At 40.6% G+C, this 22767-nt stretch overlaps 1 protein-coding gene across 3 annotated transcripts in view; it reads right to left on the bottom strand.

The window, feature by feature from the left end:
- The window catches only part of c9orf72 (C9orf72-SMCR8 complex subunit), a 29514-nt gene extending 8619 nt beyond the window's left edge, over positions 1–20895 (bottom strand). The window contains exons 1-10 of one of the 3 annotated variants that reach the window (XM_049595368.1): positions 20732–20895; positions 19246–19745; positions 16926–17021; positions 15617–15681; positions 12939–13011; positions 12004–12120; positions 8145–8380; positions 7985–8042; positions 3881–3990; positions 834–906 (exon numbers count right to left, since the gene is read on the bottom strand). In XM_049595368.1, the coding sequence (XP_049451325.1) occupies positions 858–906; positions 3881–3990; positions 7985–8042; positions 8145–8380; positions 12004–12120; positions 12939–13011; positions 15617–15681; positions 16926–17021; positions 19246–19692 (1251 nt within the window). In that variant the 5' untranslated portion in view covers positions 19693–19745; positions 20732–20895 and the 3' untranslated portion in view covers positions 834–857. The remainder of the gene's footprint in view (positions 1–833; positions 907–3880; positions 3991–7984; positions 8043–8144; positions 8381–12003; positions 12121–12938; positions 13012–15616; positions 15682–16925; positions 17022–19245; positions 19746–20731) is intronic. The other 2 variants (XM_049595366.1, XM_049595367.1) reach the window with 2 other exon arrangements.
- Between the last annotated feature and the right edge of the window lie 1872 nt (positions 20896–22767).

Raw genomic sequence — 22767 nt, 5'->3', positions numbered from 1 at the left:
TGAGTTTATTTTGTTCATTTAGTTAAGAGTGGCACATTGAAAGTGGCAGACTCACCACTTGCACACATCTCCCAGCTGAAGAACGCGACACTGCAGTCTTTAAAATGTTCTCATATGTGATCTCAGGTTGTTTTCATGTGTCATCCTCCCTGTCACTAATGGCTGATGGATGTGGTACTGTAAAACCATCCAATCGATGCAGTATAGCTGCTGAATGTTCCCAATTTTCGTACAATGTTTACAATGCCAACTGGCGCTGCAAGTGCTAAACAGGAACAATGAATACAACCGCGTTAGAACTGGAAGGGAAAAGTGGGCAGAGCAGCAGAAGTTTCAAAGGTAACATCTGCAAATTGCTTGTTTCATTTTACCAACAGTCCAAAACATGAAGATATTAAATTTACAATGACATAAAACAAACATAAACAGTAAATCCAGTATCAGCCAATAACTGTGGCATCATCACAAGCCTAATTCTGCTCGGCATAAAAACTTCAGCAGTACCAAGGGTGCTTCACTTCTACAGTCCTGAATGTACAGCTTGAAGTCGATTCACATTTAGTCTAATATTTTATTGTTTGCTTTATTGTATTGGAACAATTGCCCTGAACTACTAAAGGTCTGCAATGGCACATCATGCCTTCAACCTTTTTCTGTTTCAGTCAAATGGTAAATGCTTTTGGGATAAACTGAAGAACAGACTTTTTTGAGCTCCTCGTGGCATACATAAACCAAATGAGGCGTGTTTTGAAGGGCAAAAATGGAAGAGGGGGATATCAAAATCATTCAAATACCTTCACTTGTTTCATCAGACAGGAACACGCTAACCTCACCTCTGGGTGTGTGATGTTTTACAATCAGATCAGGAGTGTTGTAACTTCTGCGTGTGAGAACACAGCTGCAATTCTGGTGTTCCGGAAAAACAGGGGGAGATCATGAATATAGATTGCCTGTTGCGATTATAAAACATGTAATCTCTATATTGTTCCAGCCTCATAGAGGGGACAGATAAGTTGTTGCCAGCTCAGCAGCAGTGTTGGTTAAAGTATGCTCACACACACTCGTGTGCATACTATGCAAAATAGGAAGGCTTTGCATCTATTACATTATGGTAGGATTTAATGCATCTATTGTGTCACTACTGTAACGTTAAAACTTGTTAGTAAACATTAAGAATCATTTCACATCAAGCACAGATATTCATCTGAAAAAATGATTCTGTGAGTTCTGAACCTTTGTGCGGAAGAAAAAATATTAAAATGGACCTTAATATCAGCAGATATCCGCCTGCAGAAATATATATTTGACCAATGAAAACCTTTGTTCCAAGTGATGTCATACCTCCAGGTCATAGCTAGCTTGCTGACAAAATGAGGAAACTTCAAATCAATTCGGTTTCTGCTTCAGCTGGGAGATGATTACAATGATAAAGTAGCTCACACGCACATGCTAACTTCATACTGTAAGCTGGTGATAGAACGGGACTAGCCACAACAGCTAGTGTTAGCATAATATTTGGGGTCCTATTAGTTTATGTATTGTGTAATTAATGTTGGCCCCTTAGACATCCTCTGTCTGGGTTAGGGATGCCAGTTTTGGTTAATTTTGCTTTTGACAGTCCGCCACCTATTAACTGGTAACTACCCCGTTAATTTTTGAGGGAATGATGTGAAACACAAGAGGTGCTTTTCTTTCAGTCTGGCACTCCCTTGACTCAAGTATCATGTGAACTCAAGTAAGTATCTTGAGTTTTATTTTATGTTCCACTGACTTGCTGACAGACAGCCAGCCAGCCACGTTAACATGCAGCAACCAAGAGCCAACTGCCCACCCTCTGGTCTCCACTGGTTACCCAGCCTTGGCCTCTTTGACCTGCGCGCCACTTGGGTTGGATGTGAGGTAGCTAGCAGCCCTGCTCATCATGGGATTACAGCTGGGAGTGCCATCCTGACCCACGGTGGTGGGACAGTGTTGCAGTGGAGACATTGTGGCCACCCTTGCGTCTCCCCTCAGGTTGCCCTGCTTAGTAAGCGGCCTCATTTTGAGGCACAAACCTCTTAGACACGTTAAACATTGTTCACTCCACCAGCCATGTTGACACTGTTAACGGTGCTAACAGAGCTATCGGTGATAAAACAGTCGACAAGTCGGTTTGTAGCTCAAAATTGAGCCACTTACTAACTGCAGCTACCTGGGGAAAGACTGATAGGTAAATGCAAATGGACCTGCAATTGTAAAGCACCTTTCTAGTCATCTGACCACTCAAAGCACTTTTTACACTACGAGTCACATTCACACATTCACACACTGGTGGCCGAGGCTACCATACAAAGTGCCACCTGCTACTCAGTTTTTTAAAACACTCACACACCGATGGAACAGCCATCAGGAGCAATTTGGGGTTCAGTATCTTGCTCAAGGATACTTCGACATGCAGACTGGAGGCGCTGGGGATCGAACTGCTGATATTCCGATAAGTGGACGACCCGCTCTACCTCTAAGACATTTTGCCTACCTTTGGCTAGGCAAAGGTATGGCAGGCAATGTTTCCACAGTAATGACACTGGGTTGGGAATAAGTTACCAGTGGTAATCGCAAATGACAGGTGCAGCTAGCTAGCTCCTACTGGACCCAGGTGGTGCACAGTGCAGTAAACTGCAGAGTAGTTAAATTAACCTTTAAACTGACATGCGTAACCGGTCAAAAATATTTTTGGCATTTCACCAATGAACAGTAAACCACTGACATCCTTAGTCTGGGTAGTATAGGTTTTTGTTGTTCAGAGTGGACACAGACACTATTTAGGAGGAAACTCTTATTTTGTTCTAGACAAACATAAAACCTTGCAACAACAATAATCAGCACCTGACCCAGTGTGCATAGCGGTCATGCAGAAAATTTGCATGTGTTTTCTGTATTCCAGCACCACATTTTCACATCACACTGGTGAGAGACGACTTTAACAAGGTAAAATTCGTCCTATGAGTGCAGGGTGCCTCATCAGTGGAAAAATGTCATCTTGCAGAATGTCTTTTTAATTAGTGGCAGTAACTGTCCCCTGTAAGGCAGAGGATGTGTACCAACTGCTATCGCACCAAACAGCATGTAGGAATCATCGGACTCCATCAGAACACTCAGCAGCTGACGTTTCTCAGTGACTGCGTTTGTGCGTATCAGTAAAGCCAACTGCAGTGTTTGAGATGCATCACAGTCATGCTTGTCCGCCTGTTCAGAGCAGGGCTAAGGATGACTCACTTGATCATGAGTTTTTTCTGCTGCTCAGCAGAACGGTGTTCTTTGCACTACTTCTAGCCTACATGGTCACATGGAAAATATACTACACTCTTTCTTATCTGCGTCTAAAACACTGTTTCGGTTTAGAACCCTGAAGGTGTGCGCACACCCCACACCCAGCTGGGCTCTCACAAAGAACTAACAGATGTCTCTCAACTGGAGTTAACGTTATGAGTTCCCCATCATTCCATGTTCGGTTATTTGGCCCTCTGAGCTTGTGGTACCTCCACTCCTGTACAGCAAAACCCTGGGGATCTATTACCAGCTGCAGAAAAACACTGACATAACTATTTTGACTCCTAACTTGGACAAGTGTATGACATTGGGCCACAGACTACATGGCTTTAGGCGTGTGTCCTGTGGGTAACCAGTGGTGCTCAGTAGAGATGTCACAATCAGTGCAAGGTCAGTGGCTGCAAAGTCAAAGCAAAAACAATGGCAGACAACGAGCCAATAATCAGCTCTGGTATTTAGACTTTCTGATGTTTTTTTTCTGTGGAATGGGGTGTGTGAGTGCTGTGGTATACTGCCAAACAATAATCCTTTTTGCTATGTGGATTAAAGTCTTATTTGTGACAGCTCTTACGTTTCGTCCTCGATGTACTTGAGCAGTGTGAGGGCCTTCCTGTGGAGCAGCAGCAGGAACTGGGCCAGATAGGTGCTCCGCAGGGACAGGCCTGGCTTCAGCATGAACACCTGGGTACGACACAGGATGTCAATTAGTAGTCCAGGCTACGGCTCTGCTGGAAAAGGCTGGAATTATACAATCGCCCCTCCTTTGTGCTAACCTTGAGACAGAAGCATATTGCTGTTGTCATGAGAAGAACTTGTAACCGCAACTCTGGGACCACTTTCATAGGAACAGATGACAGGTTGTGACCCTTGGGAATAAAATCTACCGTTTTGTATCTATGGGCTCTAGAGACAGTATCAGTGAGATGGGAGCACATCATTAAAGTATTTGCTGCAGCCTGATATACGGACTGTTCTGTGTTCAATAGCACTGTACCACAGACAAAATATGAAAATCCATCTGTTGCTTTTAACTTCACAATAGTATACACCACAGGAAAAAAGCAAGTGTGGTCATAGACAGCAATAGGAGGCAAAAACACCAAAAAGTACCACTTTATTTTCTACTTGGTGATTTCATTCTTGATTTTGCAGTGCTTAAAGTAACTGTATGCAACACCCAAGACATTATTATAGCAGCAAACAAGTGTTTGCTGTGTAAAGACATAGTGGAGTAAATTTTGAAAAGTTTGAAATTCACACGGCGAAATCCTATTTTCATGCAATTCCAAACAGAAACTGATAAATTCAAGAACTTTCAATGGCCTGTGTACAGGGCTGGACTGAGACAAAAAATGCTGACATTTATGTATCTTATTTGTACTTGCACACATTTTATTAAAAACTGAAATGATACATTTTGTAGAGTCTCTTTGGCAAGTGCTTTCACCATAAGCATTGTGTACTCCGGGGCCATCTACTACCACCAGGATGTATATGAGAAGTGAATGAGCACATTGATTTTCTAGCCTTGGTACTCTCTTCCAGAGCACGTAGGGTATTACTGAGATTTATGTTAATTTTGTATAATAATATTTAAATATATATTTAAATAGTAAATATATATTTATATATATATATTTATATATATTTATATATACATATAAATATATATATATATATATATATATATATTAGGGATGGGTAACACAAGCAAAAACACTATTCGAAAATTCAACTATTCAACAATTTTTCGAATAATCGCCCCCTGGAGCCACGCACACAGAGATCCATTCATCTTTAAAGGCCCGAACATACTCGGGCGGAACGGACTCCGCGGAGGTCCACAAGGACTCAAAGCGGATGTCCGCAAGCCCTGTGCGCGCACACCGGTGACTGCTCGGCAGGTATTTTTCACATCGCGGGGATTTTTCACGGACATTTTCACAGGAAACTACAACGCGGAAGTGCGCTCGACTATGAAAGCCCGAATGACTGCGGACATTCCTCACGGAGTAGAAGTCTCTGCATGTTTCTCCTGTTTGTAGAAGAGCATCAAACTAGCTGGTAGCCCATCTCACACCGCTGTAGCAATTCTAGACTGCCCTCGTGCGGTTAGGAGCTGAATTGCATGTCAAATAAAGGGGGAGAAATAAGACGGAGAATAGTAATAGTCGCATTAAAAAATCGATTTTTCAAAAATGAAACGACTATTCAAAATTCGAATATCGTGACCCATCCCTAATATATATTTACTATTTTAATGGAGTTTTGCCCCGTAAGAGGGAAACCACGCCACCAAATAAAAGAAAAAGATCAGATATGCGAGGACGGAACAAAACGCGAGTGAATATCGGCGTTGATTATTCCAGGTGGAAAGAACTCCTGAAGGAGAAGGATTTCACAAGGGATGCAGAGGTTGCCTGCTTTCTGCTAGACAGGTAATTCAGTCTGATATTTTAAAATCATTTTGGCTTCATGTTTGCAACTACTTTTCCCTCTCGTCTAAGTTTGAGTGACGGCTACGTTTACGTGCTAACGTTATCCTAGCCTTGGCTAACGTTATCCCAGCCTTGGCTAGCGTTATCCTAGCCTTGGCTAACGTTATCCCAGCACTACAGCTAAATGGTTACAGCCTAATCTGTTGAATGCTCTCGCACTGCTGCGAAGGCTGCCACCCTCTCCTCCTCCTCCTTTTCCCTCTGGGTAGCCGAGACACTAAGTCCTTGGCTGGCCATTCCTGCACCGCCTCTACCCCCTTGCCCCCTCCCTCTCCCTGGTCTTCCTCCTCTCCCTCTCTCTCTTCCTCTTCTCCCTGTGTCCTGTGGAAGAACACTCTGGAAACGCATATATTATAAACGTACCAACCTATAATTGCCGCACTGTGCCGTGACTATCACATAAAACGTGTTATTTTAGCATTACTGTGCTAATGTTTGCTCGTGTTACCAAAACAATTAGAAATAAAACACTCCTAACATATATCTCACAGATAAACTATATCTAACTAGGTAAACTATAGCATATCATAACATGGTTTAGATTCCTAAATAAATATTCATTCTCATCGCTGGATACTCCTGAAAAACTCTGTGGTCTGCGCAAGGCTTTTTGTCCTACGAGGCCACCGTCACTTAACCGACGGGAGGGGTGAGTGAGTGAGCGCGAGTGAGTGCTGCAATCTAGAATTTGACCGCTGATGTCACTGTTACTCACCATTTTTACACACTGATGCTTTAATGCAGCTTCCAGGCTGTCTGTCAGCGAAGCCAACAGAAAATAAAATACAACAACAAAACATTAACATTTTACCACCTTTTCATGGACAACGCGGCGGTGAGAAAGTGTCACTTAATGGCCCGTTTGTGGGACAGTGGAGGGTGGACAGAAAGCCAATCTCCCCATCTCAGTATTTGTCTTTGGTGAGTTTGTTTATGTTGGCTACAAAGATCTATAGAATTTTTGATTGTCATTAATGTAGTATCTCAGAGTTTGTGCTTTCCTTTGTAGGATAGTTAGCACAAGCTGTTAATACAAAGTTCATTTCTTTTACTCACTAAAACATTAAATCATAGGAAGAGACTGTATTTCTTGTCCCTGTAGACTGTGGGAGTCTTTCTGGTCTGATTGCCAGTTGCATGATGTTGGTTATGTTTCTTCTAAAGTTGAATCTTTTTCAACTTTTTGTCACAAACCTAGACACACTATCCACATTCAAATGAATGGACAGAGTGGCATTTTTGCCACACCACATTTGGTGTGAATGCATCCATGGCACCATAAGCTGCTAGCCACCAGCTCAGCCACCTCCATGTTGAGAACTGTGTGCAAACAACCCTGCCCAAGACTCCTGACAGATACGCTCTGAATGTTGCATACAGCTCCTTTAACCCCTTGACAACTAGTAGCTGCTGAAATCCATGCGCAGAGCTGACAAACTGACTTTCATTATTCAAAAACAGATAACCTTGTGATTCTTTCTGAGTGAATCATTTAAGAACTTACTATCACTGAAACAACACCTTGTAATAAAATGCATACAAAAAACTACTTCATTCTTGCTTCTTTTTCATCACCTGACCAAAGGGATCAAACAGTTTTATTATGGGTATATCTTCAGGTTTGTTAATGAGTTCAACAACACTGAGATCCGTTGCTGATCTAATATTCCTCTACTTGCTGTGGAAGAACATTTCTATCCAAATTCAAATTCAGTTGAAAGCTCTATTATTTGTTTATTTTTTGTTTTCCTGACGCTATTGTTACTATTTCAGATGGAAACCATTTACATAGCTCTCACAGAACACAGCAGGTATGCCAGAACAATGTGACAGAATACATTTCAGCGATATTCATATTCCTAACTAACAGATTCCTATTGTGACCAAAAAAAAAAAAAAAAAAGATATGACTCAGGCCTTCATAAAACTGTGATTTGATTTGAATGGTGAATAGTGCTTTCATCTAAAGTGCTTTACTGTTCCTCTCTCATTGTTCTCCTGAATGATGATAAATAATAAAAATGGTTGCTGTTGTGTTATCTATTATGTTCTATTTTTGTCAATATGTTGCAGGGTATACTTATTCTTTCCCTATTGTTTCTGACTGGGTTAGGAGTGCTTTTTATGCTTTATTTTTTATTGAATCAATATGAAAAAAGGTGCTGCTATATTCTTACCTCATCTATAAATGACTTCACCAAAGTGTCTTTATGCATGACATCTTGAAATATATTCCTACAGAAAAAAAGGCATTATGGTTATGATATTAACATTTGAGGAAACCAAATAAAATACTGTATTAAAAATGCAGAACTATAACTTTGGTGCGAGGCTTACAGGTCAGGTGTGAAGGTTTCGTCTGTGTGTATGATTGTGTCGGGGGGTATGTCTTCCTCACTGTCCGTCTTCCAGAGAGCGCTGAGCTCAGAGCGCATGTAGCGCCGCTGGTTGTACGTGTGCTCGTGGCACGGCGGCATCTGCTTCACTGTGTTGATGTCGACGTCGATGTGCGTGGTCGGGTATGGGGAGTAGAGCACCTGGCGGAAAGGCAGGACGAAGCTGCCTGTGGAGTCCTGGCAATTAAAAAAAAAAAGAAAGGGGGGAAACCCACATTGAATACCTGCCAAGCCTCAACCTGGTCTGTGTTTTATGTGATATGCAACAGCAGGTTTTTATTATTCTGCTTAGTGTGTAGCAAATCTGTTCCCTTAACCACAGTCTGTCCCAACTGACAGCACAGAGCACACTATGTTTCTATAAGACGAAACAACAACAATACGTGAAAAGTGAAATTATTTATTAGAACGTCTGCCCTGCATATATAAACAAAATGCAATACATCAACAAAGAAAGAAAATCAGGGCAGCTCTCCCAAAACATCCTTTATCCATGTCATATATACTCAAAGAAGCTTTAATAAATAATTTCCTTTTTTGCAAGCAAGAAGCATCCTATTTCCTTTTTTGTTGTTTCTCCCTGGGCCAGTTTCTCTCATTCCCCGCTGCATTTTATGTGGAAATCTATAAGACGATCCTGCAGGAGCTCCACAACACACCCTGCGTGCACCATACTGACTCTTTATGACTGCACTAACAAGCAGCACCATGTTTCCTGCTGCCTCTTTTGCTGTTCTTATTCACCTGCCTGTGTAACACTGAGCCCTCATGCCTCGCAAAACAGCAGTAAATAATGTGACAACTTGGCGTTCACAAAGGCCTCAGTTCTGCACTTGACCACAAGTGATTGTAATGGAGTAGAAGCACAAACAAGACATGTGTAATGAATGTAGATGTAGCAGTATCTTAAAGGAATGCTTCATCCACAAAATGATCATTTGTATACCGGTCACTCATAGAATCCATTCTCACCTTCAATATCACCTCCTGGTACAACTTTCTCACCAACAAACAGAAAACAAAACTCTCACGGATCACAAATCAAGCCAGCAAAATAATCGGTTCGCCACAAACTCCACTGTTCCATCTGTATGAGCGCTCTGTGATCAGGAAAGCCACCCTGATCACAGAAGAACCCTCTCATCCCCTCCATCACTCATTCAGTCTCCTCCCATCAGGCAGGAGATACAAAGTCCCACTGGCCAGAAAAACAATTTACAAAAAATCATTCATTCCAACTGCAATAACAGCCCTCAACAGCAGAGGAATTACAGTGCTTTGATCATGACTTGCTGCTGGTCCTTTTCTTTTCTTTTAAGTGTCAATGTTTTGTACATGTACCTTTTTTGCGTGTTTTTTTTAGATCCTGTAAATGTCTTGGATGTGTTTTAAATGTCTTCTGTATGTGTGTGTACAACTGGTGTTGAGCCCTGTCGAAGACAAATTTCTATTGCCTTTTGGTTCCAGACAATAAAGTTTTCTATTCTATTCCATTCAGTTACTCACCCTGTGTTATGTTAAATTTGTGCAGCCTTGCGTGCCTCAACTGTGAACGAAGAATCCAAAAACAGCAAACATACTTGATGAACTTAAGTCATAGGGGTCCAAGTTTAACAACAGCAAAACTATATCAGAACATGCATTTACAAACTCTCACAACTCTCGTGCAGTATAATCCAAGTATTTATCCAGCCATATGCAAGTCATAATGCACTCTTCACCAAATATAATGCCATTTTAACAACAGAGTAATTACATATTAAATTTACACAAATCATAATACTTTTTAAAATGTGTATTTGTCTGTTAAAAACAAGTTTGCTGGAAGTTGTCTGTCTGTAATTTCTGACCCGCACATTTTAGAAACTACAATTTGGTTTTTGTTGACCCCCAAATATTTTTTGTACGTGAACAAAATTATCTTTAGAATAATTTTTTGGAACTGGGGCCCAGTAACGTAACGTAAGTTCTTAGTGGTTCACTCTTGCAACTTGATAGGATAATGTGAGATTGGTTCAAACTAAGTGGGACATCTGGGGAATTAAGTGTCAATGTGATGACTGACAACATATATATTTTATTTTCAATAGTTTTAATATCTTAAGTACTAGTGTTCAACACTAGCATATTGCATTGTTGCTTTATATCAACATACTTATATTTCATACTCTTATTCTTCTTGTAATTCTGTATTTTTTACATCAGAACGACTGTAACAAATCAAAATTTCCCCTTGCGGATCAACAAAGAGGGCGGCAGGGTGGTGCAGTGGTTAGCATTGTCTCCTCACAGCAAGAGAGTTCCTGAATCAAATCCCGGGTGGGGGAGCCCCTCTGTGTGGGGTCTGCATGTTCTCCCTGAGTGAGCTTGAGTTTTCTCCAGGTACTCCGGTTTCCTCCCACAGTCCAAAGACATGCAGGTTAATTGGTGACTCTAAATTGCAGTAGGTGTGAATGTGAGCATGAATGTTTGTCTGTCTTTATGTGTCAGCCCTGCGATAGTCTGATGACCTGTTCAGGGTGTACCTGGACAGTGTCATCTGAATCGAGTCCAAGTCATGTGACTTGAGTCCACACCTCTGGTACTGAGCATATGGCAGGTAGGGCTGCACGGTATATGCGGTAGACGGTAGAAATCATATAAATTTGGCCCACGGTAGAGATTTGCGCTCTACCGTCCTATCGTCGATGACGTCATCGCACCTGCCTCAGTGTGAAAATGGCTGCGAGCACAGAGACAGTGGAGCAAGAGGAGCTGGTTCACGTCCGTGATTTAGCGTAGCACGTGCAACATGTGTTGCTGGAGAACTTGTGAGTGAGTGAGTTAATGTCTTATGAACAGCCTCTTGTAGCGACTTACCGCTCAGAGGGAACTCATTCAGTGTCTCCTCTGGCAGCAGCACAGCGTCTCTCCCTCTCCTCTCTCGCCGTGCGCACACGGGAGTTGGTTTTCGGCAAGAGAGTTTGTCATAAACCTTTGGTAATGTAAACCTATGTGACGCTAGGGGCTCCACAAAAAACTCCATATGTGAATGTGTGATAGTTGTGGTATCATAGCAGTCTGTCCCAGGTTACAGCGTGATGATTAGAGGAGAAATGGCAGAGCATAAAGGTCCAGGTGGAAAAAACACAACTCAGTCATTTAGTCATTCTTTCTTGCTAAAAAAAGGAAATTACCTTTTGATATAGATCCCAGGAGACATTTTGCACCATAGAGTACTGGGTTTTAATTTTGAGTTTTGAGATCTGCATTCTGCACAATAAATGCTCTAAAAAATACATTATATCTTTGCTTTTGTTGTTGTTGTTGTTTTTTTTTTTTTTATCAATTTAGCTTTGCTAAGGGACTACAAAACCCACGTTTTGATATAGTTTTGCTGTTGTTTAATGTGGACCCCTATGACATCAATTCATCAAGAACATTAACCTTTTTTTTTAATTTTATTTTTCTCACCGTGGAGGCATGCAAGAAATACAAAGATTTCTTCATAAATTAAACATAACACAGGGTTAGTTATTGATATACAAATCATCATTTTATGGGAGAAGTATTCCTTTAATTTGCACATTGTAGGTGGGTAATTAAAAATAAAACCATATGAAGACAACAGAAAACGCAGCATGCATTAAGACAGATGTGAATCTAATGCAGTGTGGTAATAAAAATATCTTCATTCAGAAAAAAAAAATTAGGTCAGAACAACAGACTGGGCAACATCAAACGAGCAGGCAGAGCAGAACAATAACAAGGCTCTAATTCATATCTTACTGTATGTATAATGAGAGGGAACTGGTGGGTACCTTAAGCAGACCCTGAACAAACAGGCCTGTGTCATATTTGAAAGAAGAGTCGGCCTTGCAGAGGCGAGAGCACTTCCTCTCAGCCGGGGTGAGGAAGAGGCAGAGAGTCCGTACAATCTGTGAGGCAAAAAAAACAAACAGATTTCAATGCTTTGACAGTCATGGGTAGTTGTACCATGGTGTATTCAATTGCTTTCAGGAAACATAATAGCTACAGCTTGACATAATTGCAACAATTCCCTGTTAGAATGGGTGTGCAAACTACAACCATGCCGCATTAGGGCTCCTCTTTTTCAAACATGGACAGAAGATAAACAGGCTTTTGTTTCCACCTTGCTTTTCCTAGCTGTTAGGTTAAAAAGTGGTGGATCTGTGCCCACTGTCAGCACCTTTATTCTACAAGCTCCATCTCAAAACTCACTAAAGAAGCCACATTTTTGTTATAGACCTTAATCTGACATGAAGCTTGAGGCAAGTTGTTAGATACAAATAAAAGTCTTGATTTAATTGGTGCTCAGTTCAGGCCTCAACTCAATAAAACTTCAAATTAAAGCTGCGTAGCCCTTTGATATTCATTGGGCAAAATGTTAGTGACTGTTTTCTGGTGCAGATCACTTAAACAGCACATAGTGTGCAATATCAGTTTTCTTTCTCGGTTAGTGTGGCCAGCTTTTCTTCTATTAATTACAATATCTGCCCATTTTGAGAAGCTTATCATATAATTTCTATCTTTTTGGAAAGAGCTGCAGCAGTAACTGTGCTGCCAAGCCCAGACAGACATTCAAAACCCCGACTCAAGCAGTAACAGAGACTGAAAAAGTGCATGAGGGGCTCATTAAACTCAAAACAACAGCACAGCGCACTTCAAAACATTTTAAATTATGGAGATGCATCACAAATTTGTCTGCGTGCTGCCACTAATATGTTACATTTACCTTATTTACTTTCTCTGGGTTGCTTCCAACCACTATTGAGCAGCCGCAAGTCTGCAGATGAGAGCTGATGGCCCTGAACCACAGAGACAAAGACATGCAAATCAGAGACAATTATCGCCATTAGTATTCCTCTAATCATTAATGACAGCTTTTAGGAATAATGATTGAGACAGAGGAATTGGTCCCGAAAAACATTCATGAGACTTTATATGGAGGAGGAATCAAGATGGGAACTGGCTCTGGGCCAGTGAAGAGTTACATTTGCCTGGTATTCCTTATTCTGACCTTCTGAATATATTCTTAGGTATTAAATAGTCCATTTCATACCTTAAAGGGACAGTTCCCCTCAAAATTAAAAAAAAAAAAACATATTTCCATCTTACCTGTAGTGCTATTTATTAATCTAGATTGTTTTATTGTGAGCTGCCGAGTGTTGGAGATATCAGCTGTAGAGATGTCTGCCTTCTCTCTGATATAATGGAACAAGATGGCACTCGGCTTGTGGTGCGAAAAAATACATTTCAAAAACTCAACAGCAATGTCTCTTTCCAGAAATCTTGATCTGGTAACTCAAGATAATCCACAGACCTTGCTGTGAGCAGTTTCATGTCAGAATTATTTTCTTTCTGCCAAACTACACCCACTAACTCTATCACAGTGCAAAGGAAGTGTGCATCTGACGCTAGCTCAGCTAGCACTACTCATCTAGGTAACATTACATCTAAACTAAGGAGGACGCCATAAATGTTTACATCTAGTGCTGTCACGAGCACAAGCCTCTCATACTGAAGCAGATGCATGGTTACCTCTGCACGGTGATACAGTTTGCGGGTGCAGTTAAGTAAAGAAAATAGTTCTTACTAGGCCTGGGCAGTATCACAGTATTACGGTATGTCAGGGTATTTAGATATCTGGCGGTATGCTTTTCAGCACGGTCAAAAGTACGGATGCTCACCTCTTTATTCAAGTCATACAGAGAGGATGTATTGATGATGTATTGTATGTAGTGCACAGCACGCGCCACCAGAGTTCAGTCTCTACTAGTGGAACAAGCAACTGAGCTGAAAACCATGCAAACTGCGAGTGGTGGGGATACCCAGGCCCCCAAGAAGTGCGCCAGGCTTTGAAGCCAATTTTCACAGTGCCCAAACAGTGGAAGTACAACTCCTGAGTCTGTCATGTGTCACCATTGAACCCAAAAAGACTTTTTCCCATTACATTGGGAAAGAGACGCCTGTAAATCAGTGGATACATTTTTTTGAGCACCACAACCCTGAAAAATGACTCATTTCACTATCAGGATTTAATCCTTCCAGTTCCATAACATTTTAAAAGTCGAGATGAGCTGCAAGATTAAATCATTTTATCGCTATTAAAGTTAGTGGAACACTAAACCAAAAACAGCCAGCTCATCTGGCGTTAGTCTCCAGTGCGCTTGCTCTTTGGGCCCAGTGATACGGAAGCAGCACCAATTATGTGGGTATTTTCATATGCCATTTTCATGCGCCACTGAGCAACTTTCACAGAAGTGATCAAGGCCCCGCAGGCAACACTTCATCCAGGTCTCTTAATACATCCATAGGGATAACGTTACAGGATGGTAAACAGCTAGGATCAACGGAAGAAAGAGACCATGGGGGAAAAAAACTCTTTCTTTCATCAAGTTTTAGTTTGTTTCTGTCGAGTTTGAATGAAGTGTGTTTTAAGATGAGTAAACAAGACAATAAAGCTACTGTTAGTCTTAGTTTGGTGAAAGAGACTTGAAACTTGAATTTAGAAGGTGTAGTGTTAAATTTCCCCAGTTCATAAGGAAAACAGGTGTAAGAAAATTACATCCCTTGTCATTTTGGGAGTTTATTTTGTTTCTTTATTAGACTGAAAAAGCTAAGGGAGCTTGCGGAACATAGCAAACTTGCCACTCTGTTTGGTAGCACTGCACATAAATACCATCATATACCACATACCCTGGTGAAATTTCAGGAAGGTATGAAAAACAGATACCGCCCAAGCCTAGTTACAACATGAAACTCACAACAAGGTCAGTGGATATCTTCCGTAAATGGGTCACGATTCCTGGAAAGAGACATTGCTGTTGAATTTTTCCCATTTTTTTTTTTTTTTTTTTTTTGGGCACATCTAGCTCCATTATATTACAGAGAAGGCAGGCATCTCTTCGGCCAATATCCCCAACACTCAGCACCTCACACAGAAACAATCTAGATTGATGAATAGCACCACAGGTAAGAAAAAAACATGTATTTTTAATTTTGGGGTGAACTGTTCCTTTAAGTCACAATGAAAAACTATTTTGCCTGATTAGTTTAAAACTTAATGTTACATTTCCTCAAACATACAATCAGTCTGTTGTTCTCTTATTAAAAATCTCCATCAGCTATAAATAGCCTTAAGATTGAGGTAACAAAATTCCAGTGAGCCGATGCTCTGTCATCACCGCAGGATGCTGAGCTAATCCTGTTCGACTCTGAGCAATTGGGAGCTTCACTGCTGAAATGGACTTTCCGGACCCTCAACACTAACAGCGATTTAACTTTCGTCCTTTCTCTGGAGGAAACTTTCGGCTAAGTGGAGAGCCATTACTCATCATCGGAAGGTTGATGGGTGTTAAATGGGTATTGTTCATCATCTGTCTCCATTTGCCTGTACGGGAGAGCGCTTACTTGTGGAGGAAATCCTCGTGGCAGCTGTCCCCGATGTCATCATCATTTAGCACGGTGTCTTTTATCTACTCAGCGGGAGCGAAACAAATGAGTCATTTTTAAAACTGGTCTCAACAAAGACAAAAGTGCTGATGGGCACATTTGCAGGCACTGTGATGAAAATAAGATGCAAAACCACCAACATGTAACAATGTAGGAAACAGCAAGAAAGATTCCAGGGAGCTTCTTTGTGCTGCTTTTTTTTTGTCACATTTGCATATTAGAAGGGAGCAAATGTGTTGAATCACACTGGGTGGTAATCTAGGCAGAGAACCTGGAAAATTTCATCCTCAAAGAAATTGAAACTATTTGAACAATTAAATAATGAAATGACTGAACTTTAATAAAGTTGGAGGTGTTTTTCTTTTCTTCAAAAAGTGACATGTGACTGTATTCAGATATTGACTTCTTAACATTCAATCACTGAAATCATGATGCTTAGATGTAAGATATTAAAGAAATACTTCACCCACAAAATGATCATTTGTATATCAATTACTCACCCCATGTTACACTGAACTGGTGAAGAGAACTTTGTTTTTCTTGCATGTCTCCACAGTAAACAAAGAATCCAAAAACAGAGAAAAGTCTTGATGAGTTGACCTTAATGGGGGCCGCATTTAACAACAGCAACATTATATCAAAACATCCGTTTACAAACTCTCACACCACTCATGCAGTGTAATCCATTTTTTTTCAGTTGTATGCTCAGTACCTCCCAAACACAGGTATTTTCACTAAAACTTCACTATTTAAAACATTCTGCATATGAGTAGCGCACACGGGTCAGTGTGTGCGTTTGAACTGTGCTCATGCATTCCATTAAAATTCTAAGGTTTTAGTTATAAATGCATGTGTTTGGGAAGTACTGAGCACACGACTGGATAAATGAGACTTGGATTAAACTTCATGAGTTGTGTGAGAGTTTGTGAACATATGTTCTGACATAGTTTTGCTCTTGTCAAACATGGCCCCCATTTACCTCAATTTATGAAAAATTTAGTCCGTTTTTGAGTTCTTTGTTCACCATGGAGGCATGCAAGAAAACCAATTTTTTTCTTTACCAATTCAACGTAACATGGGCTAAGTCACTGATATACAAAAAGTCATTTTGTGGGTGAAGTATTCCTTTAACTCTGCCATAGACAAGAAAATTATTCACAAATCTATAGTGTTATCTCAAAACTCTATATTCCTTTTGCTGTCATGTTAAAATTTATTCAATCATTTGGTGTGTGTGTGTGTCTGTGTGTGTGTGTGTGCAGCTCACATCTATATCTTCTGGCACACTGTGTGTCTTCATAGAGGCCAGCAGCTCCATAATAGGGACAATCTCCAAGCTCAGCACTGAGATGATATTGTAGCCCTAAAGTTGAAGAAAAATGGAAACAGTTACCTCAAGCACTGCACAGATACTAAAGCCGGTCGACTGAGGGAACTGACGACATTCATTTTCGGGGCCAGCGGCTAAGATTTCTAGCTTTTAAATGGCATGATCTGCATTTTAATGCACTTTACTCAATCCGCCATAAAGGGCGTGTTACAAGCTGTTGGCCTGGTGAGACTGGCTGCGAAAGCTGGAAGCCTCCATCTTAAAATGAAAAACACAAGTGATGAAGATGTGTTGTTACTACTGAATTCTGCATGGTGACACACAACAGATAAAAGCCGTAAGAGCTGTACTGATAAACTGGATAGGTACTGATATACACAGTTTTACATAGTTTGTCCTCCAGACAGCATGGACAAGTTTACTTTTCAAATGTAAAATGTCTTGCTCAGTACTTTTTTTGGTCATAATTTGTTTAAAAAAAATTAGGGGCTCCATGCTTTTTGATTTTTTTTTAAAACTCATATTTCTCATAGGCCAATATTTGCCTTCAGATTCCAGTACTGGTTGGAACATGAAACACATCATGAAAAATAACTTTCCTGGAGGTAAATTAGCAACAACTGTAAACACTCAGTTAAAAAAGGTTAAAAAACAGTTAGGGCTGGGCGATACATAGATATTGTATCAATATCTTGACACGAGACTAGATCAGTGTTTTCTTTTTTTATGGTTTAAAAGGCTGTATTATAGTTAAGGGATGTAATTTTCTGAGCTTACCAGGCTGTTTCTATGATATGCCTTTACCTGGTTAGGGACTGTGCCCACCAAAGTGTGTTTTCCTGACACTAATTTATTTTTAAAAATGTTTCTATGGTGGGGGTGCCATGTATTTACACTACACTACAAAGGCTAGCAGTGTGATGAGGTGCTGAGTGTCTATACTGCCTTAAGTGCTGCAATTTTTTTTGAGTGCTAAGAGAATAAAATGTTGAACTTTGGGTAAAAACACTGCACTCATCACTGTCACTTCTTACCCAGCCGTTCAATCACCATGGACGAGGGACAAATACCACTAAGAACAACCGTCACATCTTACATGTACAAGTGCTGAACAACGATGATGGTGGAGGAATATGTTCATATACTGTAGTTATTAATATGTTTCCTCTCATTTACCCACACAGACCAGCAGTTACGTCCTCTCTCACATTGGTGGACACGGGGCAAAAGTCATTATATCCACATTACTGATTATTATTTATCAAAAGTTTCATTGTGTAAGTATTTGTGAAAGCACCAATAGTCAGCCCTATAATATCAATGCAATATCGATATTGAGGTATTTAGCCAAAAATATTGTGATATTTTATTTTCTCCATATTGCCCAGCCCTAAGTCTCAATACACACAGTTGTACCAGTACTTTGCTTTAATAAAACAATAAAATCTAGGCAAAATAATGATTCAAATCTGAAAATATCTGCTCAAAAAACAACTCAGAAGTAACAAGGCTATTATTATTCTGACCAGACGTTCGATGCCAACTGTAGTTGACCCCTTCTGACACTTAACGGTACACATACATACAGATACATTATGGTCAGTGCCAAAAAGCACAGAGGATCGATACCCAGCTCTGAGGTTAGTAAGCAGTATTTGCCAGCAATGAGGCCTCTGATGCATTAAGTTTTCAAAGCAACACAAGATGATATAGGTTTTGGCACCAAACAGGCTGAACTGCAGGTGCATAGGGCAAAATAAAAAAACCTACTAAAATGTTTACTATGTCAGGGGAAGACTCTGACAAGAGAAACACTATTCAAAAGGTCAAACTAACAAACAGGGATGTGTTAAACATATGCAGAACATAAGGGATTAATAAACAGGCACACTTACGGCTGACATTCAACCTAGTGGTCCCACTTTTACAGCAGTGTATGGTATGGTGATATATTTTTAGTGCTGTGCGTCATGTTTTTTTCCCCACCCCTATTATTACCTCCTCACTAGCTTTCTCTGTAGGAGCTCTCAGACCTAATTAGCTAATTTAGTCCTCTGTGTTGGGAGACTGCAACTTTATTATTCTGCCAATATTGTTGCCATCCCAAATGGGTAAAACAGAGGTGATAGATTACTTAACACCCCTTTCAAATAAGGAACTAAGGATAGATCAGGTTTTAAAGTAGGTTTATGTGTATAAAGGGTAATAATTTGTCTACTCTTGTGTCCAAGCATGAGAAGTCAAGGGATCAGGGTACCTTCTGCATCCAAATGCGTCCCTTGCGGATAACATGCTTTAGCCTCTCCACACAGATGGTGTGCAGAGGCAGGTAGAAGGCAAGCTCTGTCTGAGGCAGGATAATGGACAAGGCACACGTGTTCTTGTCACCCTTCAGCTCGCCGTCGAAGATGAGAGACACAATGATGACGCCTTTTTCTGCCAGGACAAAGAACTTCACATCCACGGCGCCGCACTCGGCGCTACGCAGAATCTCCCCATTAAGTGTATGGTTGGCCAAAAATGTGACCTCTCCATCGCTGAGGAACATCAGTTGGTCTCCCTTTGGCGTCCAGATGTGGCGCACCCGTGGGCCCAGGATGTTGTCCCAGTAGGCAAAGGTGGCAGCCAGCAGCGGGCATTCTCCCTCTACTACTACCTCGGACTTTGCCACAGCTGGTGACTGGGGTGGACAGCCAGAGGACATTGGAGAGGCTTGAAGATGTCTCTGCCTTCCTGAGTGTCAGAGTGATAATAAACCTATATCATAACCACAGGAAACAGCAGCCATCAGTTCTTGGTAAAGAAAGAAAGAAAGAAAGAAAGAAAGTAGAATCTACTTTAATTCCAAAGGTCTCTAAAATAACCCATCTGACTTGCCACTTGTAACCGCATAGTGATCAGAAATATCTATGTTCAGGTCACAAAGTACAAGAAATCATAAACCTGAGGCTTTAAGTGAAAACGGAAGTATTTGTTTGAGATGTTGTTTAAGTCAGCTGATACTTCTGACACCCAGCCAAAAGCAACTTCTCTTTTTCAGACATTTTCTCTGCAAGGACAAACACTGCACCACACTTCCTTGAAAAGAAGTGGCAATTTCATGTGTAATTGATTTCTTTGGCAAATGTTAATGTAAAACGCTTCCCCAAAAGCCAGTGCCAGTCTGTATAGACTCCTGTGTAATTCGGCATCAATACTTAATATGCTTATTCTTTATTTCAGTACAATTTCACTTTTTATTTTTCACTTTACACTATAGCTCTCTCTGTGTTAGGTGTTATCGGCGTATCAGCGTTAGACATGCAGCGCGTAATGTATAACGCTAAATAAGAAATACAGCTGCTACTTGATTGAGAATATGTGTGCCGAATTTACCAGAAACGTCTTTTTTAATTAATATTTGTAGATGTCGTGTTGCCAGGTAGTACTGTATATCCACAAAAAGCAATGCGGCTTTATAGTGCCAGCTTTTACAACGGAGTTTGGTGCTATATTTATCGTTATTTACAGGTACACGAATAGGAAGAGAAATTAAGGTTTACCTCTCACATTAACGTATTGTAAACAAAAGTGACAGTCTACAGGGTTAGGTAACATTTTTTTTAGTTTAGGTACGGAGAAAAAAAATAATTTTAGCGTTTAATATTTTAATTCAGGGTTTGAAACCAGCCTAGCTCGCTAACTAGCGTTAGCCAAACCAGCACTGACAGAGCACAGGAATAACACTGCCATGACTTACTTACTTGTTCAGACCTTTTGCTGTTATATCACCACACCGCAACGTTTCTACAGGGAGAGTTTCAAATGTCGCTGACAAATCATTATTTCATTTCCCCCTGTTCTTCCCATAGCATGTAACACTTTCTATGTCGATAAACCAGCTGCAGTGTTGTTGTCTGCAAGACACTTCCTAGTACGTCAGCTGTACGTCACCATTAAGATACACAGCGTCCTCTAGCGAAGGAGGCACAGCAGTGGACAGCGAGTCAATGATGTCATTTTTATTCCAGGCAGCCACCTGCAGAATATTAGTTATTTCAAATGATTTACATGGAGCCCAGTCAAACGAACGGATGTGTCTGCAGGCGAAACACTATGTTTGCCTTTTAACTTCATCCTCTGAGGGTGCTCTGAGTCCAAATTAATAACAGCACACCTCCATCCTGGAGACCTACTGCCTCTTTCTTTGTTTCCTTTCAATCATGCCACTGTACATCACGTTCAATACATCTTCCATGAGTGCCTGGCTGCAGGTCTCCACCGGGGGAACCTTAAGACAACAGTTGTTGTAATGATTGTGCTATTTTCCTTGAGGATATATATGATATTTTCAAACGTACAGGAATTTTAAACACCCTTAGTCCTCCTTTACCTTAAGGGAAATTAGTAATTCCCCTGCACATCCACAGAGGAGAGCATACCAAGATGTGGCTGTGGGTGAAAATGTGAGCAATACCAAGCAGTTATCCAGTGAGCCCCTCCCATCACAGAAATTTGGATGAATTAATGTAGGACCATAAATACTTTCACACCTATTCTCAGCCCTGTATATTTAGCTACACACTGTATACACACTTGAGCTTACACCTAATTTACAATATTATTCCTAATGGTCTCAGTAAGACACAAATGGGATGGGTGATGCTGCTGGCTCTAAATGGCTCATCAGCGATTCAGGTACTGAATTGCTATTGCAAACAGTGAGCCCTAATTATGTTCCACAATTACACAGAGTAAGAATCTGATATTCAGATGTGCCACCATCACATACAATTTTGGGATGAGCTGTCATTTTAGGGAATATGCTTATTTGCTTTCTTGCCTGGCAACCTTATGATGACAATGACATTTTATAGCTATGGCCTGGCATAAAAAAAACGGTTAAGATTACTGAATAAAACAGTTTCACGTTATTAATAAGTGTTTCTCTGACACTGTTCGGCTTGTTGTGGAGAGGTTGATAGTCCAGCACATGCTAATGTGTGCTCACGTTCTTTCCTCTGATAACTTAAGATCCAGACGTTAAGGAGGTTTATACCATGAGGGGAAATATCTGCAGAGCTCTCCTCCTCTACAAATCAAACAGACCCGGTGATATAAACCAGTATAAACACTGAATAAAGCAGTTTCACATTAAAACATCAATGTTTCTCCAATGCTGTTTGGCACAGCAGGGGCTGGAGCTAAGCTGCCACTAACATTTGCTCAGCTTGTTTCTCTGATAACTTACGATCAAGATGTACGATGACTTCAAATCCTTTATCTGGTTCAAACATACAGTTAACAAGCCAGGGATATGATGCCACTGACAGGTGATAGTGACAAATTGACATGGCCTGTGTCCTTGATTAAAATGACAGACGTCTCTGGGTTTGAACATTGTTGGAAACATTTGGGATAACATAAGTACACAGTTTAACCAAATACACAACATTGGTCTGGTTGATTGTAGACATTTTCTTATTTTTAATTTTTTATTTATTTATTATTTTTTAGACATTTGCCTCAACCTTACCACTTGTTCTTGTTGCCTAAACCTAACCACATATTTTTGTTGCCTAACCCAACCAACCTAACAACGACCGTCACCCGAGAGAGTGGTGTGTCCCGTACGATTCTAAAGCCAAACCCTGTTTTTGTTGCCTAAACCTAACCAGGTGTTTTTGTAGCCTAAACCTAACCACATGTTTTTGTTGCCAAAACCTAACCAGGTGCTTTTGTTACCTAAACTTAACCACATGTTTTTATTGCCAAAACCTAACCAGGTGCTTTTGTTGCC

This window comes from Epinephelus fuscoguttatus, linkage group LG14 (genome assembly GCF_011397635.1).
Source record: "Epinephelus fuscoguttatus linkage group LG14, E.fuscoguttatus.final_Chr_v1".
Classification (NCBI taxonomy): Eukaryota; Metazoa; Chordata; class Actinopteri; order Perciformes; family Serranidae; genus Epinephelus; species Epinephelus fuscoguttatus.
This window is presented reverse-complemented; position numbering and strand designations above follow the sequence as displayed.